At 42.9% G+C, this 27468-nt stretch overlaps 1 protein-coding gene and 1 long non-coding RNA gene across 2 annotated transcripts in view; one reads left to right on the top strand and one right to left on the bottom strand.

Annotated features, from left to right (window-relative positions):
- Nucleotides 1–21967, top strand: part of LOC137162056 (prostatic acid phosphatase-like) — a 30274-nt gene extending 8307 nt beyond the window's left edge. The window contains exons 4-11 of the mRNA XM_067561619.1: nt 798–950; nt 4281–4379; nt 9476–9580; nt 10430–10562; nt 11786–11868; nt 12879–12985; nt 13602–13761; nt 21803–21967. Coding sequence (XP_067417720.1) covers nt 798–950; nt 4281–4379; nt 9476–9580; nt 10430–10562; nt 11786–11868; nt 12879–12985; nt 13602–13761; nt 21803–21967 — 1005 coding nt within the window. The remainder of the gene's footprint in view (nt 1–797; nt 951–4280; nt 4380–9475; nt 9581–10429; nt 10563–11785; nt 11869–12878; nt 12986–13601; nt 13762–21802) is intronic.
- The window catches only part of LOC137162045 (uncharacterized), a 51073-nt gene that overhangs the window by 9340 nt on the left and 14265 nt on the right, over nt 1–27468 (bottom strand). Inside the window, exon 2 of the long non-coding RNA XR_010922250.1 lies at nt 27330–27429. This is a non-coding gene — a long non-coding RNA (uncharacterized lncRNA). The remainder of the gene's footprint in view (nt 1–27329; nt 27430–27468) is intronic.

The following is a 27468-nucleotide window of genomic DNA, read 5'->3' as shown; positions in this document are numbered from 1 at the left end:
AAAGATAACAGAATTTCATTATTATTGAAAATCAGACCACTTAATTAGATGCATAAATATAGATTAAGGAGCCTAACTTTAAGCACCTAAATTTGAATATGTTGGCCACACAGCATATCATATAAAGGGTTAATAGAATTTCAGAAAGACACAAGAGAGGAAGGGAAACTGAATTACAGTCCCACATTCCCCCAAAGTTCTGCAACCCAGATACTGCAGCATTGGGCTAATGGATGAGGAGGAAGATGAAAAATCTCTAAGTGTCTCTGGAAAGGCTGATACTTGGATGATATCGTAATCAGGGTCCTGTAATTCGGAAAATTCTTACTGAGAAAAATGTATAACAGAAGTAATAGGGTATATTGTGAACTATGATGGGCAGCTGCACCAGAAAATACGATTTGTAGAATGTCAACCTTGCTTCAGAAATGACTCACATAAATAATTTAAAACACACCTTAAACATACAACCTATACATGCTTGAATCTCAGAGGAATGGCAAGAGAAATGCTTTTTTAATCTAGATTTGGATTCTTCAGTGTTTAGATTTCAAGGTGAAAGGTGACTTAGAAATTCCATTTAGACTGATGAAGTAGATTCCTAGAAATAGGGCTTAAGTGAGACTTAAGTGGTGCACAAACCTACTGCAAGCTCTCTGCACAAGGGTGAATTTCACCTTTTGTGATTTATGCAAAACAGGAGAAGGGAAAAGAGGGAAACATGGAATGGGAAATTGGGTACAATTGCCCTCTTGTTAATTACTAGAAAAAAATTATTTTTGCCATTTGACTTTCAGATTTTCATTCAAAGCACAGACTATGACCGAACCATTATGAGTGCTCAGGCACATCTCACCGGACTTTTCCCACCAATGGGCAGCCAGATCTGGAATCCCCGGATCCGTTGGCAACCCATCCCAGTTCACACTTTGCCACATCCACAAGATCATGTGAGTACCAATTTCCCCCTCTGATCAGATTTTTCAGCAGGAACACAGAAGAGGAGATGAGAAAATAGCCTTCATCTCAACATGTTGAATCCAACAGAAAACACCTTCCCTAGCTATTGGTCTATAAAAGGGCCACAGGCAATCCCAGTGGTAAGTGTTGCATGCAAGTCTACAGTGGCTGAACAGCTGATGTGCATTCCTCATCACTATCTCCTCCAAAGTGAAGCTTTGACATTATCCTGTCAAGAATGGTCTTGAAGCAGAGGAAGTTCCACTAAAGTCTCTTCATGGGGACAGGTTCTTTTCCTGCTGGCCAGATATCAGTCAGCCAGACAGACCTTTAAAGTGTCTTCAAGTTTAAATTTGCTTTGTGTTCTTCCCTGCCTGACAGGTTTGCTCCTGAGGTCAGCCAAGGACAGATGTTTATATCAGCCGCCATTGTAATTGTTATTATTAATTTGTACTGCAGTTAGCACCTAGGGACCCCAGTTGTGCAAGGCGCTGTATAAACACACAATTGAAAGGCAGACCCTGCCCTGAGAGGCATACAAACTAAGTGAATTTAAGAAATGTTAGGAAAGGCAGAAGCAATGGCATAAACAACTCTTTCTGACTGACTCAGGTACAGATCTATCAGCCAGGGGGCTGCTGCTGCAATAGGGCTGTGTGCAGGCCAAAGATTTAACAAGAACAAAAGCTGTGGAGAGCTGGGACAGACAGGGCTTCATTCCTCCTGTTACTTATAGTACTTTGAAGAAATATAAACAGGAAACAAAAAAAATCACCACACACCATGTCATCGAGGTCATCAGAGGATGGGCCACTGTCCTGAGGTCACCAGGCCACTCTACTTCAGTAATGCTCTGTTCAGGAGCATTACTCCATTCTACACTCATTCATGGGTGAAAGTGGGATTTGGGATGTCTCAAGCAGACCTGATCAGAAACAATGCGACTCAGCTTGAACCTTTACTCTGTCCTCACACGAAGCAAGAGAAAGGGAGATTTGCAGGTGGGAAGGGCTTAAAAGAAGTCTTCATAAGCATCAGACCTGTCTGATGTTTAGTCAAATCAAATTTCCAAACCCTCTGAGTCATTGTTATAAAGGGAGGTCCAGAAAGAGGCAAGTTCATTTGCATGAGTCCTCTTCTTCCCTGTCAGGTCTGTAACTTTCCCAGATGGGGGCATTAAAAGTTTAATTAAAATGACCTTCTGGAGCAACCTGAAGTTTCTGCTGAATATACCAATCACCTGTAGAACCAGGAACTCTATCTTCCCAGGGCCTTCCATGTCCAGATGTCTGTGGGTATTTTCAAGCCCCAAACAACACAGACTGGGAAATCAAGGCAAAGTATCATATAACAAAAAACCTGGTCACAGATTATTTTCTTGGCCTATTGTAATCCATTAAGAACTGACAGGTAGCAGCACTGTGTTCTACTTAATGAAACCAAAGGGAGTGGCTTCATTGATAACAACCAAAGGGTGGCAATTAAGCCATGCTACAGGAGTCATTCTTATTGTGCAATAAAAACAACATTCCAAAGCTTTCCATTTTAGCCTTGAGCCTCTACGGTGTGCTACTATTGCAGAAGAACATGTATTCTGGGAGTCATGCAATATTTCAAATTAAAAACATAGTAATTCCCTTCTATGCTAGCATCTGCTGCAGCCTCTGTATTTATACTTCAATGAGGAAGGACCCAGTACAGGGGAAGGCAATGGAGGTGCATACTACCCCATTTACCCAGTGTGAAATTCACACTAAGTCAGAGAAGAGCGATACAAGACATATGTAACACTTAAACCATCAAAGTAGGGTGTAAGCAGGAGTTAAGTGATGCATGGGTTTTGCAGATTCTCTGAATAGGGATGAATTTCACACATGTATTAAGCAGTAATGAAGCTATAATCCCCAGACTGCCTTTCAATATTTAGGAGCACAATTCATTTCTGTCTCTTGTTTATTCCCAAGAATACTCAATGGCAAAACAGGTACTGTTATTGTGGTTCCACCAAAACAATGCCATATTTTACACATGAATTTGAGACAGGATTTGGACTGAGAAATCAAATTTTCAGCAGTCTAATATACAGGCTTGAGTGCTGGAGCTGCATTTGGTCTGACTCAGGAGTGGAGAAGTGGGGAAAAGTAACTTTAAACCACCTTTACACAGTGGATCCTGGAAATTGGGCCAGTTCTCAGAGCAGCTCTAAGATATACACAGTGGTGTAAGAGGGTCATTCTGACAGCCAGGGATCAACTAGATTAACAGCTTCCTCACCATGCCAGTAGAATCTTCCACTGCCCAAATTCACCAAGTATGTGAACAACTTGCACCCATGGATTGGCATAAAGCAACTGCAACCTGGCCATGAATCTGTCCCAAAACAGGTAGACACCTCAGTGATAAATGCGACATAAAACCTAAGTTAGGTTAGATAGATAGTTACAATGGTCCAGATCAAATAAGGTACTTAGGTATCTAAACCCCAGACTGTTTAAGTACTTGTCCACAATGGAGCAGTCATTGGGCTCGAGAGAGAGAATGATGCTGTAGTTCAGTGATTAGGGCACCACCTCGGAGGTGGGAGACCCCATGTCCAGTCCCTCTGCACCAGTCACTCTTTCATTATTTATCCATAGTGGAACAGCTTTGACAGGAGAGACTGATGGAGCCCCAAATCAAAATATCCCATAGCTCAGGGGCTAGAGAATGTGCCTGAGAGGGGGGAGATGTCTGCTCATATCTTTTCTCCCTCTCTGGCAGAGAGAGAGAGGAGTTGAACCTGGGTCTCACACATCCCAGGTGAGTGCTCTAACCACTGGGCAAAAAGCTACAAGGTGGGCACCCCCACCTCCTCCTGTGTGGAGCAAGGCAGGCGCCTAACTCAATGCCTCAAAAAGTAGCTTAAAGGCACTTAAACTGCCTGACTCCATTAGTCTGATTCCCATTCATGGACTGCTAAGCAGAGATAGGTGCCTCCCTTCAGCCTGGATTTAGCCATCTAACCCTGAGAGATGGGCAGCGCTTAGCACACATCTCTGTCATCAGCATCTGCCACTGGCTAGTTTGGGCGGCTCCCCACCTAGCATGCTGGCTTCTGTGGATTGCAATCCAAGGAGCCTACCTCTCCGCTTCATTGTAGAGGGAGCCTAGATGCCTTTCTTAAGCTTTGTCGATCCCAGTGTTCTTGTTATTTTCTAGGCACGTAAAAGTTAAGTGCTGTCACACCCAGAGTTGCAACACCTAAGTCCCTGTGTGGATCCCATCCAAGATGCCTGCCTCCATGATAAGTCTGTTTAACTTTTATTTTTTTTTAATTTCAGATGCTGCACTTTCCCAGTAGTAACTGTCCACGTTTTGACGAACTTCAGAATGAAACCCAGGCATCGAGGGCCTTTCAAAACAAATTGCAACCCTACATGGTAAAACAAAAGGGAAAGAATTTAAACTGAAGGGATTGTGACATTGCACTGTTTCCATTACTGAAATGCCTTTACAGTTTCCTCAGGAACAACAGCCTCTTCTTAAAAACAAAATTACCACTAGACAAGGCTAATATTACTATAAAAATATTCTTAATATACTTGTACACTAAACAAATCCCATACATTTATATTTTAGCTTGGGTTTTTTATTTTATTTTTTAGATGTGAGTTTAGCACTAACTGTCTCAGGCTATTTTGGGTTATATTTAATTTGCGCTAAATAGCCTAATGAGACTGAAAATATTCCGGAGGTAGCAATTTCCTGCATTACAGTGCTGCACAAAACCAATCATGCAAATATCATTACTCTGCTGAAACTGAAGAGAAATAAAGGCCTCAGGACATGACATCCTAAGTGAATGTGGCAATACAAAACCAAGGCAAACACAACTCAAACATTTCTACTTGTGTGAGTTTCATTACAATGCTGTTTATTTGCATCCTCTCACCCAGAGTTGCATTTTGAAGTCTACCATGAGGAATGTTTCTTCTTGGGCCTTGACACACATCTTCACCCAAATACCCCCAACTTTTCCTGCTACAGAGGCTGCAGCAGGCAATAAGTAAATAGGGGTGAACAGGCCTTCAACAACACAGCACAGTCTATGGAGTAGCCACTGCTACATTGGGTTGCCTGCTGAAGCAGTGTTTAGTTGTGCTGACTCAGGAGCAAAGCAGACTCAGTTCCTGCTTCCTTCTTGCTTTATGGGAAAATGCAAGCTATGCCAGATGTTTTCGTTGTGCAGCTTTCTTCCCACCCTGCACAAGCTCTGCTGTGCTGGTCAGCTCCACCCATTCCCACATCCATCTGCATGGAAGGGGAAGTTGCAGCCTCACAGCCAGTGCTCTCCCTCCCACTCTGTTATACATGGTACAGGTAGAGAACACATAGGTGTAAAGTGGCTTAGAATCCCCTTATTCCCTTGCATGAGCACATAGCATGGGTCCCTGTGGGACCAGCTGTGAAACCCTTACTCAAATGATTAAATGTACAGTAAGGCCTGGTCTAAACTAGGACTTTACTTTGGTGTAGCTACATCTCTCAGGCATGTAACAAAGCTCCCGCCTCCCCCCAGGAGATACGTAGCTATAGCAACCAAACCCCTGGTGTATACCGGTGCTAAGTCGATGGAAGAATTCTTCCAATCGACCTAGCACTGCTCTCCCCACAAGTGTTAGGTCGGTATAGCTAGGTCTCTTGGCAGGTTGATTTTTTCACATGCCTGAGAGACATAGCTACACTAAAGCAAACTCCTAATGTAGACCAGGCCTGCCATGAGCAGGGCATCACAGATGGGCTCTGGAAATAGTGCATAAGCAGATGATTCCAAAAGATAAGGGAGTCGTAGCCCTGCATAGCCTCGGGCAGTTTCAGACCCCTCAGGGTTAGAAGAAAAGGAAACTTTCACATACCGTAAATTGCAGGTACTTTTTTTATAAAGCCAAACTGATATAAATTGTTCACTGAGAGCGAGGGATATAGTGGGGCTTCCATCTCTCACATGCATTTTACTCCTGTAGAATTAAGATTAATTTTCATAGGACCGGTAGTCTAGGACTGTGGTTCTCAAACAGGTTCCAATTCTGATAATCCAGAAGCCAAGGGCAAGACTGCTCAATTTTGAAAGATTTTTCCAAAGTCAGTCCTAGAGTTGGAGGGGTTACCAGGCTGCCAGCTACAGTGTACACATCCTGCTCATGTTTAGATTGTTTCTCATGTGATTCATTTAATCATCAGAACCCCAAAGCTGATATAGTTTTTCAGACTGTTCTCAAAGAACTGATCCTCCTCCTGGACTGAAAATCCCCCAGTCACTGCATTCTTTGCCCTAGACATTGCAACCTTACAGCAATATGTTTTGTCCCAAAGACACACGCTGCAAATCCATGTACCAACATTGTAAAATATACATATTAAATGATGATTGGGGAATCCTAGAGTTTTCAAGAAGCAACTTAAACTTTGCTTATCCAACCGCACCAAACTGCTCATGCACAATCAACTGTCCCCCTTAAGTCACCTCAGCTCCCCCTACCTGCTGTCTTCTTTGGGAGAGAGAAGGCTGGTGGTTTGCTATCCTCATCAGAGTGACTGGGAGCAGACAGCAGGTCTTGTCTCCTCTCCTCACCACCATCTCCATGGGGCAGTAGGCAAGCTTGGTTCCCTCTTTAGCATCTTTGTGAGACATCATTCCCATGCCAACATTGCCCCTTTCTCATCATCCAAGCAGTCTCCCTCTTCTTGTCCCTATATCATTTGTTTTTCTCTTTCTTCTTTCCTTAATTTTTCCCTTTCTCTGGGCTTCATCTCCATTCCATCCCATAGGTTCTCCACCTTCCTCCCTCCTTGGGGTTTCCATTTCCTTTTTCCCTTGTTCCTCTTTTCCTTTTTCCCTTCCCCCAATGCCTTCTCTCTCTTTATCCACCTCCCCCAAGGGAGCTGCCACTTCAAAAGGCTCACTTGAAGAGGTGAGTGAGGTTGCATCCTCTCCCTGGATGAATGAAGTACTCAAGGCAGGGAGAGAGGAAGCCAGCAGAGGGAGCCTTCCAATGAAGAATAACAAGGATGAGCAAAAATGACAGAAAGAGAAAGAGCAATGAAAAGTTCCAAAGGGGTAGCCATGTTAGTCTGCTTACAGCAAAAACAACGAGAGTTCTGTAGTACTTTGAAAACTAACAAATTTAATTTCTGCAGGCATAAGCTTTCTTGGGCTGTAACCCACTTCATCAGATGTGAGAAACAGAAATCAGATTGGAGGTATATATATACAGCTAAGGTTAAGGAATAATAATGGGGAAGTTAGGTATAAGCAAAGTCCATTCAGTTAGAGTAGTTGAGGCCTATTCACAACCATTGATTAGGAGGTGAGAATGTGTGAACAGTGACAATTACTTCTTGTAATGAGAGAACCATTTAGACCCAGTTTGATTGTGTCAAGTTTGCAGATGAGTTCCAGCTCTGCAGTTTCTCTTTGAAGTCTGTTTTTGAAGTTTTTTGTAGAAGTATAGCAACTTTCAAGCCAGCTACAGAGTGTCCTGGGAGGTTGAAGTGCTCTCCGATTGGTTTATGGATGTTACCATTTTTTATGTCTGATTTGTGTCCATTTATTCTTTTGTGTAGTGACAGTCCGGTTTGGCCAATGTACATGGCAGAGGGGCATTGCTGGCACATGATGGCATATATTACATTAGTAGATGTGCAGGTGAATGAGCTCCTTCTGGTGTGGCTGATGTGGTTAGAACCTGTGATGGTGTCACTAGAGTTGATGTGTGGGCAGAGCTAGCAACGGGGTTTGTTGTAGGGGTATGTTTCTGGATTAGTGATCTTCTTGTATGGTGTACAGTTGCTGGTGACTATTTGCTTCAGGTTGGGGGGCTGTCTGTAAGCAAGGATAGGTCTGCCTCCCACAGCTTGAGCGAGTGAGGGATCATCTGCTAGGATAGGTTGTAGATCCTTAATGATGTGTTGGAGAGATTTTAGTTGGGGGCTGTAGGTCACGGCCAGTGGTGTTCTGTTGTTTTCTTTGTTGGGTCTGTCCTGTAGTAGGTGACTTCTGGGTACCCGTCTGGCTCTGTCAATTTGTTTCTTCACCTCTCCAGGTGGGTATTGTAGTTTTAAGAATGTTTTATGGAGATCCTATAGGTGTTTGTCTCAGTCTGAGGGATCGGAGCAAATCCGGTTGTATTTTAGGGCTTGGCTGTAGACGATGGATCGTGTAATGTGTCCAGGGTGAAAGCTGGAGGCATGAAGATACGTAATGCGGTCAGTTGGTTTTCAGTATAGGGTGGTACTAATGTGACCATCCTTTATTTGTATTGTAGTGTCCAGGGAGTGGATTTCTTGTGTGGACTGGTCCAGGCTGAGGTTGATGGTGGGTTGGAAATTATTGAAATTCTGGTGGAATTCTTCGAGGGACTCTTTCCCATGGGTCCAGATGATGAAAATGTCATCAATGTAGCATAGGTAAAGGAGAGGTGCTTGAGGACGAGTGTTGAGGAAGCATTGTTCTGGGTCAGCCATAAAAATGTTGGCATACTGTGGGGCCATGCGGGTGCCCATAACTGTGCCACTGACTTGAAGGTATAGATTGGCTCCAAATCTGAAGTAGTTGTGGGTCAGGATAAAGTCACAAAGTTCAGCTACCAGGTGTGCCATATCGTCATCAGGGAAAATGTTCCTGATGGCTTGTAGTCCATCTTTGTGTGGAATGTTGGTGTAGAGAGCTTCTACATCCATAGTGGCTAGGATGGTGTTTTCTGGGAGATCACCGATGGATTGTAGTTTTCTCAGGAAGTCAGTGGTATCACAAAGATAGCTAGGAGTGCTGGTGGCATAAGGTCTGAGGAGAGAGTCCATACAGCCTGACAGTCCTGTTGTGAGAGTGCCAATGGCTGAGATGATGGGGCGTCCAGGATTCCCAGGTTTGTGGATCTTGGGTAGAAGATAGAATAACCCTGATCGGGGATCAGGGGGTGTGTCTGTGTAGATTTGTTCCTGTTTCTTTAGGGAGTTTCTTAAGTAGATGTTGTAGTTTCTTTTGGTATTCTTCAGTGGGATTGGACAGCAGTGGCTTGTAGAATGTGGTGTTGGAGAGTTGTTTGGCAGCCTCCTGTTCGTAATCTGATTTATTCATGATGACAACGGCACCTCCTTTGTCTGCCTCTTTGATTATAATGTCAGAGTTGTTATTGAGGCTGTGGATGGGGTTGCGTTCTGCATGGCTGAGGTTACGGGGCAAGCAGTGTTGCTTGTTGACAATCTCAGCTTGTGCACATCAGTGGAAACACTCTATGTAAAAGTCTAGTCTGTTGTTTCGACTGTCAGGAGGAATCCATGCAGAAAGAGCAGTAGCATCTAGGGGCCACAAGTGAGAACTGCAACAACAACAAAAAACCCTCACTGTGACTATTCACATGTGTAAAGTTAAGCACATGGATAAGAGTTTGCATGATCAGAGCCTATGAGTCCACGTGAATACATGTGTGTATTGAGGCATTCATTATGTATGTTTCCTTTCGTTTTTGTCTTTCAGGGTTTTTTAAAAACTATGGCGGCTCACACAGGGTATGACCTGGATAGTCTCAAAGCACTGCATAAGTTCAAAACCTGGAATACGTACGATACTCTGCTTTGTGAGGTAAAAGAAAAAGAGAGACAGAGACTAATCCTGAAGATCTGATTCAGCTAAAAACAGCAATTTGTTTTCAACCAAACACAGTAATGACTGATCTTCTGTTCTGTCCTCAACTTGGTTTCTTTTCAGCACCATTTGAGGAATGATGAATGATAATGAAGCATAATTTAGTGCATTAGAAAAGGACACTCTCAAAGCACAGTTTACAATTTAGAAAACTACTCTTTATTCATCCCTGTTATCTATTATCCCTTTAAAACGCAACACTAAAATCCATCTCCTTATATTATTTCCCTTTCTGTACAACCTAGTGTGTTACTGTAGTTACGCAAGCACACTGGGAAGCTCATAATGATATTTGCAAATAGAAAAAGTGAAGTATTGTTTTTAGAACAACTACTTATAAGTACAGACATATTTAGCTGGTCGTTGAAAATAAGAGGTAACAGCATTGTTTCGTGGTTAGAACAGGGAACTGAAGTCAGGAGATGAGAGTTCCCCACTATGAGCAAGGTTATGTCCTGCAGATCCAGTGTTAAAGAAGGGGCAGGAGTGAGTTGGCCAGGCGGGACATGCATCTTCCTTTCCAAATCCGCACACTAGCAGAAACCAAGAAGGAAAGCGACTACAGCAAGAGAAAGAATTACATTTTCATTGGGGCCCGCTCCATGATAAGGAACCTCCCAAAAAGGGTGTTCTGGGACAGATGCCAGGAAATGAAGCCACGCTACAAAAGAACTGGGAGAAAGCCACAGAGAGACCAAAGGCAATGGTGTAAGGGTGGGCTGGAGTGAAAGAAAATAACTTCACTTTCATTTTCACAAATATTTTCACTTTCCTTTTTTACTCTAGAGTATTCACAATTATACTCTCCCTAAATGGGCCTCCCGAGATGTAATGGACAAGATGAAGAAGCTGGCAGCATTGTCCTTACAGTCACTATTTGGGATATACAAAACAGAAGAGAAATCACGACTGCAGGGAGGTAAATAAAATATTCCACAGTACTGAGAAGGGAGGAGCTGATACTATACCAGATGCCAAACCCAGTCTCCTTACTCATGCAAAACTCCTTGTTGAAATGGCACCACAATTTGTTTCTAAATATACTGGACACAGTAGTAAACATGACAAACGTATTCTGAACACTGGTATTTGCATGATCGCTGGGAAGACAGGTGTAGAAGTGCCTTTAGTTACCCTAGTTGAAGTTTAAAAGACTTTCATTAGAAGGTTGCAGAAATCCTGGGACAAGATTCAAGGCCATTGTGACCTGAGCCTGACATGAATGATAGCAGCCTAAACCAGGTTTAGGTTCTATTTCTTGAATATTAAATCTAAATGTTTATTGAACTTTGATTTTTTTTCTATGCTTTAAGGTTTATGTATTGTACCAAAACCTTGGAAACACATTCCTGGTGACCTCAGTGAGGGGACTTCACTGCTCTCAAGCAGCCCTGGGCACCGCTGACGATAGGGGATTCAAAGTTCTTGGTAGCTCCCTCAACCGTCTAGTTCTGCATTGGTTCCAACCATAAATTAGAAGAGCCTCAGGCCAGCTCTAAACTCCACTGCCTGCCAGTTGGGCCCCGGAGCTATTCTAGCAGCCAGGGATTGCCAAGGTGCAGCAACATGTCAGCCACATCAGCCATATCCCTTCTCCCTGACCATGCCCCTGTGCTGGGAACAGGAAAGGGAATGGTGTAGGTGCCACTAGAAAGATTCCTCCGCTGGCTGGGTCTGCCAGCTTTAGGACAATTTTGTACTGGGAGAACAGCACAAAAGTGCCCTAAGCTAAAAGAGTCAAGAATCAAGCCCTGAGGGGAAAAAGCAATAATCAGAAGTTACAAAGTGAATGAAAGAAATGATTTCTCTCCCATGTAGCTGTTGTTAGAGGGAAATGTCATCGAGGAGAAGGCAATTTAGCCTAACAAAAAGGGCTGGGATTGTAACCCTGATTCTCAGCCATATTCTAGTCTGGGCTCTAAAGTGCTTGTTTCTCAAACTATCCTGGATTAAAAATATTTTTTTCACTTCTGTAATGTCCACTGTCGAGCTCTAAATTCAGTGTAAACTAAAAATGAGTGACTATTGTACATTCATGAACAGTGCTTCCTGTTTAATACTGAGGATCTTTGAGTTTGGGCTTCCATCTGAATATACTTTAATTCATCAACATCCTCATTGCTCTTCCCCATCTTCTTTAAGGTGTCCTGGTGAAAGCTATTCTAAAAAACATCAAAACAGCTGTTAAACCTTCAAACAAGAGAAAAATGCAGATCTATTCTGCAGTGAGTATCTTTGTTTTTTCCTAAAGGTTGGGTTGATATGTTTACTAGTGGGAATGCAACAGAATGGGCTTCATTTGATTTGTCCCAGGAGCAAGTGCAAGAGAAGAATTATAAGCAATGTTACCAATGTATTTCAGTGTTAAAAGAGAAAGATCACATTCCTGCTACAAGTTAAGAAAAGCAATGGTATTATACAATAGGACTTAACACACTGAATGGAATTATGTATATTTTGCAACATGTGCAACAAACAGAAACATAGGATTTACTCCTCAACTTCAGCCAATCTGTACTTGGCAAAGGCGACTTTATTCCCCACTCACCCCAATTCTAAGACTTGGCCCCCAGTGCAATAAAGAGCAACTTCAGGGCTTCTCTAAAGAGGCATCCTGCTGCAACAAGCCACCAAAGTGCTGTTCTGCTACCAGGGGATCACTGGAGTATAGCAGCACTCCAATCACACCTTCCACACATAATCTATACTTGAAAATGGGTGGCATAGAGCTGGCTATGCAAATTGTATGCCACCTGGAGATTCCCCTAGGTTAAGCCATCTTTACAGCCTCTGTGTGCTGCTGCCATGGTGCAAAGGGGTTGTATGAGACCTATATTTTTCATTTTAACATGTTGTAACCAAATTCATGCTTGGTGTAATTCAATTTATTTATTTATTGCAGTTTATAAAGTATCTATAGTTCTAGACACTGTATAGTGATTAAAATACAACAATTAAAATGGCAAACATACAAACAAGGGACTCACTCAGGGAAAGATTGGGTTTCCCCCCTTCAACATCCTCCCAAGAGTTTTCCTTCAAAAAGGAGTAATGGGTCTTTAAAAAAAAACAAAACCAAAAAAAACCAAAACAGACCACAACTGGGGGTTTACTTTAATATGCCTTCCTAGAACTAAAAAAGGTTGTTGGAGGTAGGGGTGACAAAACCCCATTTAAAAGCAACTACTGTATTTCACAGGAGCTCCCTCCCACCCCCACTCTCTCTTTTTTATAGCATGACACCACAATTGGTGCCCTACAGATGGCGCTCAATATTTTCAATGGAAAACTGCCACCGTACACCGCTTGCCAGTTTTTTGAACTCTACCAAGAAAACAGTGGGCAAGTATCTTGACACATCTGCAGCCATCAAATGCGTTTTGCTTTCAGATACCAGTTCATTAATGCCTTAGATTATTTTTCAGAGAAAAGCATCCTCATGAAATATAATTACATTTTAAATAAGAATTTTACTGAGCAGTCCATATTCACAATGCTGCATTAACTGTATTCAAAAACAATAATTGACTGAAATCACAGTCATGGTGTGTGTGATGGTAGTGGGAGGGGGAGAGGGGAGAAGGTTGCACATGCATCCACATGTATTTGAAAGACAGAGGGATCTTAGGTTTAGTGATGGGAATTAAGTGAATAGATAAATATGACTACTTTCCTAAGTGGTAGCGATAACTTTTCAAGCTACCCCTTAAAGCTTATTGCAATCAAACAACATCCTGACATAGGGTCTGGTCCTGTTTCCATTCAGTCAAAGATTTCAAAAGGACCTGTTGACATGACCTGTGACTTTAGCACTGAGCATTGGATGTCTTTGCCAAGGTCTCTATTCCTGAAGAATTTCCGTTAACAAAGCCTGTAATTTGCGCAGGGCTGTGTTTCTGAACAGGAAATCTGATATAAGAATCTAATCTTTCTTTTTCTTCTGGGTGCTGTGAATCAGGCACTACAGCATTGAAATGTTCTATCGAAATGACTCCTTGACGGATCCTTATCTGCTCAGACTGCCAGGCTGCACATCTCCTTGTCCGCTTGAGAAGTTTGCTGCATTGGTTTCTCCCATCATAGTGGAAGACTGGTCCAAAGAATGTGGAAAGAGTCAGGTGAGAGTATTCTTGGGGTTGAGAGAAAGGGTCCCAGCCACACACCTCTGCAGAAACACCAATCTCCCACCTCCTGGGGGCAGGGGGTCAGAGCTAACCCCTGAATCAAGCATCATGTTAACAACAGAACACTTTTATCAAACCTAGGCAAGGCCAGGAGTAGACCCAAGTCAGGATCTCTGGTAGAGGTAACACAGACCTGCTCACCCTGATACAGCACAGAGCTCCCCTCCCCACACCTGGGTAGACACACTCAGACTCTCTGCTCCACGCCCATGCAAACCCTCACCCCCTGGGCCAAAACCCTCACCTACTTGGCCAGTCCAACCTGTCTATGCATTCTGGTGCTGGTGTGTGTTGTGAGTTCAAACTGGTGGGTATTGCTATGTGGCCTCAGCTGTCTTGTTGTCTCCAGGCTGTACATCTGTAAGAGTCCCTGACTGCAAGTACCAGTGCAGGAGCTGGCTGGCTGTCCTCCAAGCAGTTTCCTAATTCAGACTCAGTCTCTGCCCCAGCAGCTGCTCTTTCTTTGTTCTCTCTCCAAATCTTCCCTGGCTCATTTCTTCCTGTTCCCTCACCATCAACTCATTATCTTAAGCCCTCCCAGGTGGTCTGTAGTTCATTCTGTGCCCTTGTTTTGGAGTGGCACTCCCCTCCCCAGCCAATCAGGTTTGTGCAGAGTAGCAGCGAGGGGGGAAAGAGGGGATAAAGGAAGGGGAAAGGGCTCTTTATCCAGTCCCACACCTGCCACCATGTAAACACACCTGTCCCCAGGTATCAGGCATCCTCAGCATTACTGTACCAGTTGGGTACAGGGGAACACCTGTTCAGGCTTTGAGAACATCGCAGTGCTTCTGCCTCCCTGCCGGGGGCCTGATTCGGGGGCCTCATCCCTGGATCCCATGGCCTCCTCTTTCTGCTTTTCCCCTGCCTCAGAACCAAGACGAGGGTTGGGGGCTTCCCATGGGGATCCCCCCCCATGTGAGCCACCCCACTAATAGGAACCCTGTGACTCCTTCCAGCCCTGCCTCTTGGCTACTAGGACTAAGATCTGCTCCTCAAACCCTGTTTGGTGGCTTGGGCTCAAAGTGTCAAGGCCTGAGCATATTGTGGTGGACCACCTACTCCAGTCTCTTTGCAGACTCCACTCAGGCCTTGTATATGGGGGATATTAGAAGTACAGGATCCCACAGATGATGCACACCTTGGGGCCTCAAGCTGCATCCAGTTTGGAGGGTCACTGCTGCTTGACTAGAACCCGATTCCCTACCACCAATGGTCTGGCAGCAGCATGTCTATTATAGCTCCTTTTCTGTCGATCTCGGCCTTGGCCCAGGTCAGTGGCTACAAGCCAGCCTGCCTCATGGAGGCATTGGTGATGCTCATTCTGAGGCCCCTGGTTGGATGTCCCAAGGTCATGGGCATTGGCAGCTGCCAGGTAGGAAGGCCAATTTCTCCACCACATCCCTGCTAGGATCATCAAAGTTGGCTCACTCACAGAGGCCGCTGCCTTGTGGGTGGGTAGGCTGTCGTCCTTAGCTTGTGGCTGCCATACAGAGAGCACAATTCCTTGAACGTTTGTGACTCAAAGGGTGCGCCTTGGTCTGTGAGCGCTTTGGTGTGGTAGCCATAGGGCTGGACAAAGCAGCAGAAGGCTTCTGGGGTCGCTCTGGCCATGATCTCCCTGAGGGATGCAGCAACCAGGAATTTGGTGTGGTGATGCAGGATGCACCGCTCTGGCTTGGCTCTACTGTCAAGTGGTCCAGTGCTACCAATGCCCAGGGCACGATGGTCTCTGTCGGAGGGAGAGGCTCTGTCCCCTCGCCCCAGGGTTCCTTCTGTAGGTGCGGAACCAGCCTGCCTGGTCATTAGGTGCTGGCATGCACTGTGAGCACAAATTAGCGGGCCCTGTTGCGTGGTCTCATCTGTCCTGTCGGCTCCAGGCTGTATGTCTGTAAAAGTTCCCTTTTGCAAACACTGGTGCAGCAGCTGGCTCTCCTCCAAGCAGTGTCCTAGTCTGAGCCGTCCCTAGGGCACAGCAAATTGGGGTGACTGTCCTGGGCCCCGAGCTTTGTGTCAGGACTGGCCACGAGGCAGGTCGCTGCAGCCCACCTCCTGGCTGCACACTGGGATGGGTGGGAGGTGGGTGGCTCTGCTAGGGTCCTGGCTTTGCACCAGGGCTGGCTGGGAGGTGGGTGGCTGCCGTCAGGGTCCCCTCAGCTCAGAACTGCTACTTCTGCTGCTCTTACTTTGTTCTCTTTCCAAATCTTCCTCAGCTTATTTCCTTCCCTTTCCCACCCCGCCACTCCTGCTAGTTTAAACTTTCCCAAATAGTCTGTAGTTAATTCTGTGTCCTTGTTTTGGAGTGGCACACCCCAGTCCCAGCCAATCAGGTTTGTGCAGAATAGAGGAGATGGGGAGAAAGGGGAAGAGGATCTTTCCCCAATCCCACAAAAGAGAAACAAAATGAAAGGTAATATAATAGTATCATGTATTGTTTGCACATAGCATCTAAGCAGTAACTGCAGGAATGGTTGCAAACTTTGTAAGTGTCATGATTCTTTAAAATAATAGACTGACCTTTAACTAAAGGCTATGGGCCACATTCATCACTGATGGGGAAGGGAGGTATAAATTACACTTTTCTGTGCCAGAGAGCTCCCTTGCATGCAAAGGGGAGATTCACCTGAAAGGAGTGAAGGCAGTGTTACTCCCACCACATTGCTACAGTGTTCCTGATGTGGGGCAGCAGCTTCACTACATTGCCATAACTTTATACGGCCTAGGCCCCATATAAATTTGCAATTGAGACTCCTAAGTGATATTAATTGAATTATAGCATCTTCCAGCACTCCTGGCAGTGCCCTCTTCCCTCCAATATTTGGTTTTGCTGACCCCTTACCATACCTCCCATTGGCACCACCACATATTTGGTGTATAGCTCTGATCCTGAGAACACTTTATGGCTGTGAATAAGAGCTACTCACACGCATGATGTTTCCAGGATCGGAGTATATGTATGTATATATGTATTAATGTACAGACACATATATAAACTTACCATAAAAGTAAACAAAATTCAGCTACAATATACTTCAAAATATGAAAAGTTCAGACTATGGTCTGGAACTCTAAGCTGACATATATTGGTACATTTTCCTAACATGCATATTTTTCTTTTACTAATTTATCCCCAAAGACACATTCCTAGGATTTGACTTTGCTGTTGACCTGTTGTTATTCTTTGACGTTGTGCCGTTGTACCTCCACTACCAATATGGAAGCTCCAGGCGTAGAAACACTTATCAAAGCTTTTAAAGGTAAAAGAATAATAGGTAGAAACTGCAAAACTTCAAGAGCAGCTAGTTGTCTGTTGTTGTTTTTAAGTTGCTCTCAAAGAAATGTTTTATAACCCATGATTGTCAAATAATTCTACAAAGCACATTGAATAAATCTAAGTAACAGAGCATCTGCAACCTAATTCATAAGTCACTGGAACATCACTAAAATAAGCTCATGTTTAGAATTTACCTCTGTAATATTGTTTAGGATAACAGGGCCTAGATCATTTTAAACAACTCTCTGCTACAGTTGATTGATAGCTTTTACAGCTGAGCATCATTTCTGTTGTTCACTCAGGTCTTTTCAAAGTCAAATCTTTATCTGTGATTTTTATACCAATTATTAAAGCAACCACCAGAGAAAGGGGTGATATATTGTCCCTCTTCCACTTTCACCAAAATAATCTTTGTTGAAAATCAGAGTCTATATTGTTTTCCTTATTTCTTACATGTGGTTATTCTGTCAGCATAGAGGAACATAATTTTCAGCAGATGGAAACTGCAATTACTGTCTGCAGAATGTTTGTACCAGCATTTGCATCCACAATTACCACATTTATTCATGCAAATCTTGCATAAGTGCTGACCTCAGCTTCCACCTGCAAAAATGGGCGACCTGATTCGTGAAGGTGTTATACTTTCACACTCCCATTGAAGTCAGCTGGAACTGCGGGTGTTCACTAGCACATGTGAAAATCAGGGCAGAAGCCAATATTGTATTTATTATCTACTATTTCAGTCCCCTCTCACATCACTCTCCCCACCCTAGGACCTCTCCAAGCCATGGCTCTCCCCTGGCCTTTGTTTTCTCTGCCCCCTGTTCCCACTCCGCTAAGCACTCCTATACCTAAAGTAGCCTCCCTCCTTCAGTACACTACCATCCTCACACTCTTCCTTCAAGTCTTTCCTAAAACATCACTCCTTTCAGACAGCCGTTAGGCACTAACCCTCCATATACTTGATCTCAGGCCTCACCTCATCATCTTTTATTTTAATTCACATTGCATGTTACAAATAACGACCTGGCAGAAGCAGTGCTAGCCCACTGAGGTCCATAAGCAGGAATATTTTTGACACCCCTCCCACCCCACAACACATATTAATAAAAAGTTCACATTTGTTATAATACTAAAAAATAAATAGTGGGTCTCCTTGAGCTGCTCGGGGCTCTATGTAACTGCTTAGTCTGCTTATACCTAGCACAGCTCTGCTCCCTAGCCTTTCCAAAAATCCTTGGAACTAACAAGACATATGTTGAAAGAAACTAATCAATTGCTTTGCTTTTTATGTTGCATCTCTTCCCTGGACTGCATTTAATCTGTTTAGATTGTAAATTCTTTGGGCAGAGAACTTGTCTCCTTCCATGTCTGTAAAGTGTCATACATGATGGTGCCATATAAATGATTATTAATAAACATATTTTAAGAGGTAACTTGTCGTTTTTATGCCACAGCCCTGTAGGGGGTGATGTGGGCCACAGTGCCCCAGAAGAAGCATCATGAATCTTAATTTCTCTCTGTGCTGCTCCATGCACAATCGCCCTCATTGCCCCGGAAGATGAATAATTAGAATGAAGGAGATTCTCCTTCTCCCCCCCACCCAGTGCAACAGCCCCACTCCATAGGTGTGGAGGGGAGGTCCTTGGCTGTGCCTCACTTTCAGACTCCTGTTATCCAGGGATGAGCAGGAGCAAGCATTCTTCTATCATCCTTGCACTTCCACACAATGGGGAGATATTTTTGGTGTCCCCTGTTGTAATAACTGGGCCTATGCATTTACCCTAAGTGTGAACTCAACTGTGAAATGTGAGTGAAAGTTTATAAAATGCCATCTCCACCTATAACAACAAATGTTGAAGGGAAAAGGTACAAAAAACAGACAGAATGACTGAACTAGTCCAAACAAAAAGGCTTACGGATATAATTCAAGGATTGTGTTAAGATCATGCCTGGTAATCAAGAAGAGTCTGAGACTGGATCTATTAACCAAAATTGGTGTATTGGAAAGTTGGCCTAATCGGAGGACAAAATAATGAGAGGATGGACTATTCCACCTCTCCCTCCCTTTTGGGGTCCTTAAAAACACACACACAAATACGTTGGCAGGAAAGCTGGCTACCATGGTGCTGGCTGACTGAAAGACGAGAGAAGAGGAAGGAGCAAACTTTACCACCCTCGCTGCCACTTCACCATCTCCTAGGACACCAGACCATCATCATTCTAATCCTGAGAGATGTCCTGACCAGTCCAAGCCAGAGAGAGGAACCCAGATGATATTGCCACCTCTACCAGCTCTGGCTAAATACTGAACAACACCTGCAATGCGAAACTTTGTCTCTTCCATGTGTCCTTTTCCTTCCGCATCTTATTTCTTCTCTTTCCTATCTCTCTCCTTTTCCTTCTATGTAGTAAGAGTCTGGCTTAGTGGCCCAAGATTGCATATTTTGCAACACTGCTGTAAACTTGTGACAATACCCTAACCAGCCCAACACTGGTACAAGGCTGCCAGGTCTCAGAGTGGTGGATAAGACTATGTACTGTGCCTATGTTTTTCCAGCAGTGTGGTTGCAAGCAAAAGTCAATGCCAGAGACTGACATTCCATCTTTGCTGTTCTTTTCTTTCCCCTTTTGTATGTGTTTGTCTTATTTTGTCCTCATTTCTTTAACAACGCAACAACAACTCCAGCCCAACTCAACTAATTACTTCTCTTTTCCCCAAAAGAACAGTTATCCCTATCTGTAATCCCATCTACAAGAGTGTCACACAAAGGGAGGGTTTCTTTCTAAAAACTCTCTCCAGCTAAAGGGAAAGGGAACAAGAAATGTTGTTAAAATAAAAAACTTACTTAATTTTATGTTTTAAATGTATCTTTAATAACACATTAAAAGGATGTTTAATGATGTTTTTGCACAGTACTAAGCAGGCTGAGGTCTCTATATACCAAACCCCAAACCTTGTTTAAAACTCTTTAAAGTTGGACAGTTACAGACTCAGGTTAATACCTTTAACTCTTTGGGCTCATAAAGGGTTAATACAACACATCTCCACAACCACAGATCAGTCACACACAATCTGCCTCTAACAGTACAAATGATATAGACCTAGTACCTAGATACTAAAACTATCGACACATTAGAAATGTGAGAGAAAGATTAGATAGATATTGAATGGCATAAACAGAAGAGTGGGACAGTACAGACTTATGGGAATAAGAAGTTTTCCAAGTATATTTCTTTTTTGCCTACAATAACTTCAGCCACTCAGGTGACCAGCTTTTGTAGTGATGCTTCACAATCAGTGATAAGACCTCATTTGCATCCCTGATATTAAGACGGCCATATTTATGTTGTGGGATGTCATGATCAAATGATGGATTTAATTCATAGGTATTAAGGATGCTGTATTGTATAATGCCTTGGGGCAATGCTGTTGAAAAGAATAAATGTATCCTTAAATCAGATGTTTTAGCTGCACCAGCTTAATTGATTTTAGCTAGTACTTCTGATATCGGGTAGCTACCTGCAAAGAAAATGCCTTGGTTGGTAAGTGGCAGCAAAGACAGCCATTTTGAGGCACTGGAAAGATAATGGCACTCCAACTGAGGCAGAATGGAACCCTTTGTATGGATGACATCTCTAAAGCTGATGCTGTTACTCAGAATTTCAGGATATGTGACCATCCTAACTGTATTGAGCGCTGGCATGAAGTACTTTTATTTCTGGGATTCATTTCTGTTAATGGGATAAAATTATTAAAAATGATACTTAAGAAAATCTAAGTGCCCTTAATAAGGATAGAGCAAACACATCACAGAATGTAATGGATTGATCCAAATCTGCAAATTCATAATTCTCACTGTTATGTTGGGGGAGGAAGCCATGACCAAATAGTAATATAGGGCCTGATTCTCATTTATACCTTTGCACTGCTCTGGGAAGTTAAATTAAATTCATACCACTTTAAGGCCCCTTTATGCTGCCAGTGCAGTACAAAGGGACCTTAGTGTAAAATGAAAATCAGGCTTCTTGGGCTTGTAAAAGCTAAATGAGAAACCCAAAAGCCTTTAAAAAAATTGACTTTTTTCTCATGGGTGACTCATTGTTAGATTGCTTGTGACAAAAACTACACTGCCCACAATTTTGTAAAACTGCAATAAAGAATATTAAAGAAAAAAAAAGTAAGCACATTTATCTTTGAGTGAACAACAGTAGAACCCTATTAATGAGCATTTTGTGATTTGCAAATCCACAATAAAATTGAATTTTCTCGTTTCCTGTTCACTGAAGCACAGAACAGCAAAGGATTAATACTTTGTCATGGGTAGAGCCAATGCTGATGACAGCTTAGTACCAAAGGATAAATAGAAGAGCTCCGCATAACTCCATTGTCTGCCCACAATGCAGTCATGGAAGCAGTGCCATCAGTTAGGTACACAGCTCTGTTGCCGGGTTTGCCATTGCACACAGGAGGCAGCAGAGGTGACAGGGTGCTCTCACATTGGCCCCAAAGGAGAATGCTCAGACTGCACTGGCTCCACTCCAGCACTCACTAATCCTCTTTGTACACACGGGGGTTCCCGCCACATTTATGCATGTCCAGGATTTCTGCCGTTCTACTGTATTTTTAAGGTGCAACAATTGCATTATATCTTTGTGCTATCCTGTGTGGTTCCCCTGAGTCTGCCCTTTCACTTCCTGTAGGAGTCCAAGTCTCCATTCCTGTTGGATGTCTTTGGTCACATACCATCTTACTATTGCTTGGCAACACCACCATGTGAATTCTCTCTAGAGATTCGATTTTCTACTGCCTCTTCTGGACTGCACATTGTTTTACAGTTCTCTGAACTGCACATGGCTGAGGCTTGATGGCGATAGCACCCCCCAGAGCTCAATGAATCCTGGCTCTTGCCATACTAATGATATCTGCATGTTTACACATGGATGAGGAAGAATAGTCTGACAATGTCTTATACTGAGGGGCTGAGGCTTTGCACACTTTGCAGCCAGCTTTTGCAGGACAACAGCCACAGAGAAAATCTCCCAGATCACTGTGCAGTTTGTGTCACTTGTTAGATCTCAAAGTCAAAGTGAAAAGAAGTACCGCAGCCTACCTGACTGACTGCTGCAGATGATGAGTGAGCAATCATCAGACTTGATAGACAAGGTGACACATCATGATGATGATATCACAAGACTATCCACTACATGTGTTTAAAACTTTCCAACAGATCAACTGATTCATGTACAAATCCAATTCCAACTGCATATTTGTTCCATCCCTAGAGAGAAAACATTTCTCACCTTACTTTGCATAAAACACTGTAGCAGCATTCATTATTTATGAGAAACAAAATCACCATTTTTTGCATTAAGGATAATCTGTTAGATTCTTCCTTTGTTGTTTTACATATGTGAAGGTGCTCAAAGCTAGAAAACCAAATTGAGCCTTCTTTTATGTTAAGGTTACTTTTTAAAATTCTGGACCAAGTCCTCATCTGGTGTTAATTGGCATAGCTTCACAGACTTCAGGGGAGTTGCACTGATTTCCACAAGCCAGGGATCTGGCCCATCGCTTTAGTTGTATACTATATTTCAGATGTATGACCCAATGTTTCCTTCCCCTATGCAGGTGGAGAAAGCAAAAGCAAGCAAAAAAAGACAAAGGAGAGTCAAAGGAATAGAGCAGTAATCCCATTGCATGCTTGCTCCGTGGCAACTCACAGATCCCCCTCTGCCAACACTTCATAAGAGGAATTATAAGGGCAGGAGAGGTCAAAGCTAAGGAACAGATAGCCAGGCAGCTCTCTAGGCAGGAATAATAGAGTTTTATACCCACTTTGCACTGACATAAATGACTACCTAAGATTGTGACAGTCTATACGATTATGTTCACCATTTTTAAAAGACTAGGATAAATTTTGTACTAAGTATGCCTTGTGAGGTATCATTTGAAAAATCATAATCTACTGAACATTATTGTCATAGTAAGATCTATGTATCGACATTATATGTGAAGTTATCAAATTCTGCTGTATAGCATTGTTAGAAAATGCTCCAAGGTTAAGAAAAGCAGGCTCAAACCAATTTTTCAGAGAAGAAGACACACTGATACCCCAGCCAGGTGTTAAAGAGCTATCACCTGCTTAAGCAGCCATTTTCCAGCAACAGGAAGGTGTGAATAAGAAATTTACATTCTATCATAGGGATGACTCAGTCCTCACGTCCTCGAGAGATTATTTGTCCCCTGCACCCCAGATGGGGGTAATGCTCAAACAGGGGAGCGTGGTATGAGAATAAGAGACAGTGGCCTCCAATTTACCTTTCTCCTCCTTCACCTCTGCTGATGACATCAACGACTCTCAAAGAAATTAACTAAGAGGGAGGCTTCCCAGGCTGAAAGGAGACCCAGTCTGTGAAATTTACTGCAGTTTATGGTGAGAAATCCTTTTGCTTTTAAGTTCACTTAGCTTGTTAAGTTAGGTATTACTTGCATTTTACTCTTTTATTTTCTTTTGTAATCAATCCTGACTTTTATACATCATCATTTTTAATCACTTAAAGCTATCTTTCTCTAGTTAATAAATGTATCATATTGTTTTATCTTAACCAGTGTGTTTGGATTAAAACTGTGTGGGAAATTCCATTTGGGATAACAAAGCTGGTGCATTATCATTTTCCTTTGATTAAATGACTGACTTCCTATGAGCTTGTACTGTTCAGAAGGGTACTGAACAGTACAAGATGAACATTTCTGGCGGGGACAAAGGTGGGACAAAGAATTTGCAGATGTCGCCTCGTATGTAATTCATGAGTGTTCATATATTTATCTGGGAGTGAATGTGCATGCTGAAGGTTGTGTGAGCAGGCCAGGAAAGGCCTGTTCTGACAGCAAACCAGTGTAAAAGGCATCCCAGGCTAGAAAATTAAGGGGACACAACTGTTCAACTGTCCACATTGTACCTGGGGAATGTCATAGGAAGGTACAAGTTTTTGAGCTTCACAGAAGTCTTCTTCATGTCTAGGAAAGGTAATCAGAGTGTCTGAGTTAAATCCAAGTTGGGACAGATTGAGATACATCAATGATGTTTTCCTCTGGACAGACAATTTAAACTCCCTCATAGATTTCCACCACAATTTCAACAACCACCATCTACCCATCCAAACTCTCTCTAAAATAGTCCCACACCAGCAACATCTTCCTGGACACTATGATCTGCTTCAACATGGGAACTCAACAGACAACTATATACAAGAAACACACAGATCACCAGACTTACCTCCACAGATCCAGCAACTATCCTAGACACACCAAGAAATCTGTTATCTACAGCTAGGCACCCAGATACCACAAAATCTGCTCCAAGGATAAAGTTCAGGACACACACCTAAGCATACTTAAAAGCACTGTCACTAAACAAGGACACTCCAGCAGAGAAATAAATCACATTATGGAAAGGATCACCCATATATCCCAGGAGAACTGGCTTCAATACAGGAGGGAAAAACCCCACAAACAGCTAACCACACACACTTCATTGTCACCTACCACCCCATACTGGAACCTATATAGCGTATCATCAAACGATTACAACCCAGATTTGATGGGGACCTCATACTGAAAGCAATCTTTCCCAATCATCCCCCCTCCACACACACCATCTGCCCTTCATACAACCCCACAAACTCACCAAGCTCCTTATCAGAAGCAAGCTCCCCACAGACCAGGACACACCAACTCAAAGCGGCACCAGACCCCACCAGAACTACAGACTCAAAATCTGCAAAAATATCTCCACTGTTTATGATGATCAATGTCCTCCACAACACACCTTTCAAGATCCATGGATCCTACACATGCCAATCACAACATGTGGTGTACCTCATCCAGTGCATCATATGCCCCAACAATTATGTTGGTGAAACCAGACAATCACTATGCTTTCGAATGAACTCACGCAGAAAAATGGTAAAAGACAAGAACACCCCATCAGCTGTGGGCAAACACTTTTCACAAAATGATCACTCCATAGCTGAACTGTCAGGCCTTGTCCTCAAAGGAAACCTGCACAACATTTTCAAAAGCCAAGAATTTAAATTCATAACCCTGCTAGACACTAAAATCCATGGACTCAGAGACTGTGGTTTTATGGCTCCAACAATTTATAACACACCCAACTGCCTGCTAACCCTTAATTGCACACTTCTTTTTAAGTGGTTTCTTACAGCATGTGTGAACCTCATATGCTTAACAATCTCTCCCAACCTGTATTTAGCTCAGATGCTCTAGTTGTCGTCCCTGGCCAGACCTGAAGAAGAGCTCAATGAAGCTCCAATGTTTGTGCCTTCAAGAAGCTGGTCCAATAAAAGATTTTGCCTCACCTACCTTGTCTCGCTTATAAAATAACAGTGAATCATCAGTTTATTATGAACAGAGCAGAGCTGCATGTTGCAGCTATGCCATGCATAATTTGCAGTAGATATAAACTGCTAATCTATTTATCATGTAATCCCTCTCTCTCTCTCATCTATTTATATCTAATCTGTCTTCTTCTCTTATCTGATCTCTGTCTAGATACAGAGATTAGACAGAAGATAAGGTTAGATGTGAGCTGAATATCTCTCTCATTAGGAATGGACTGAATACCACAGTTTCATTTCAGACAGAGACCACAATACAGGCATCAATTACTGCCTAGCTGGGCTGGGCAAGAAAATACCTGATTATCACAAGAGGAAGGCTCTGTAGATATGATTTATAGCCGTACTTAGGGGAAACCTTGGCTCATGTTGAAAATTAAATCTGCTGGAACAATATAGTGCAGTGGATGGGATATCTGGGACTCAGGTAAATTGGGTTCTATTCGCAGTTCTGCTGCGATTTATTGTGTGACCTTGGGCAAGTCACTTCACCTTTCTCTTCCTCAGTTTCCCCTCATGCATGTTGTCTGTCTTATCTATTTACATTATAAGCTTTTGGCAGACTGTCTTTCTATGGGTTTCTACCACACCTAGTCCAATGGGGCCCCAATCTTTGTTGGGGCCTGCAGATGCTAATACAAAGCAACAACAGTACTGCCAACCCCAAGAATTCAAAAAACAGGAATCAGGCCTCAAAAATCATTATACTGATTTTAAAACCATGAGATTTTTTTAAAAAATACATTTTGGGTCCTTTTTATTTGTTTTCTGGTTTCTGACTTTTTGGGGTACACTCCAATCACATTTTCAATCTTTTCTCCACTACCAAAAAGACTAGTACCTTAATTCTTTTTTTTTTTTTTTTTTAAGAAGTGAAATACAAAACAAATTCTAATGTAATCACTTGGTTTCAGAAACTGGGGCTTTAAGAAAAACAAGTGTGAGAGTGAGCAACACAGTTAGTAAATAATAATAAACATGATAATGAAAACCCAAGAAATCAGGCACAGAGGACAGGTCCACTCATTGGGATTTTATCTGCAAATGGACAGCAATAAAATCCTACACTTGGCTGGACTATCAACAGCATGTGGATAGAAGCACTAGCAGTGATGGCTGTGTAATGTTCCACTATCCGATGAGAAGAATGTGAGAAACAGAACAGCCACTAGAGGACACTGTTTCTTTGTCCATGCAATCTCACAGGAAACATTAATATGGTGGTTAGTTGATGCAGGACCTCGCATCCATCAACCGAAACTATAGTGGGAACGAGCACCTTGGACACTTCCTTCAATATCTGGCTGATATTTGCAATTATTTATTTGTATTCCCATTTTGCTCATGAAAATGAAGTATTAAAAATGATGGCTACTGCCTGGAACGTACACAATGCAGATCTGCCAGTGCACCTTGGTATTGACCCTGCTATTCCAGGCCCAGGCTTCCTCACACAGCTCTCTCACTGCTCCTTGATCCTGAGCATCAGCACCCCTGATATCTCAGCCATAGGCTCCCACATACAACTCTGCTGATGCACCTTAATCATAATCTATAGCACCCACTACCATTCCTGTCCTGGGCCTCTTTTTGTACACCCAAGAATCACTTCTCATTCTGAGTTTCTAAAACATAAAGGAACATGGTTGTAGCTCTCTGGCAACATCAGAATCAATCTGTAGGATTATGATTAAAAAAACATTTCATGATCATGTTAACCACCAGATTTAAAGCTGATAATTCACTCCTGAATGTTCACCCAGGCACCGTCCAAAACCACATTTGTGGTCCATCAGCATCACAAACTCACTGCAATGGATGTTCCTCATGCAGATTAAAGGCTGTCATGAACTCCGCAAAACATAAAGGACTTATCGATTCACTGATGGGGCTTGTTGATTGTGTTCTGCCTGTGGAACATAGGAGGGAGAATTAATTACCAGAGACAA

This window comes from Emydura macquarii, unplaced genomic scaffold, assembly GCF_026122565.2.
Source record: "Emydura macquarii macquarii isolate MOO-44397 ecotype Brisbane River unplaced genomic scaffold, CSIRO-AGI_Emac_v2 contig_2422, whole genome shotgun sequence".
NCBI lineage: Eukaryota > Metazoa > Chordata > Testudines > Chelidae > Emydura > Emydura macquarii.
Note: the sequence above shows the minus strand (reverse complement) of the source record. Positions and strands in the feature narration are given on the sequence as shown.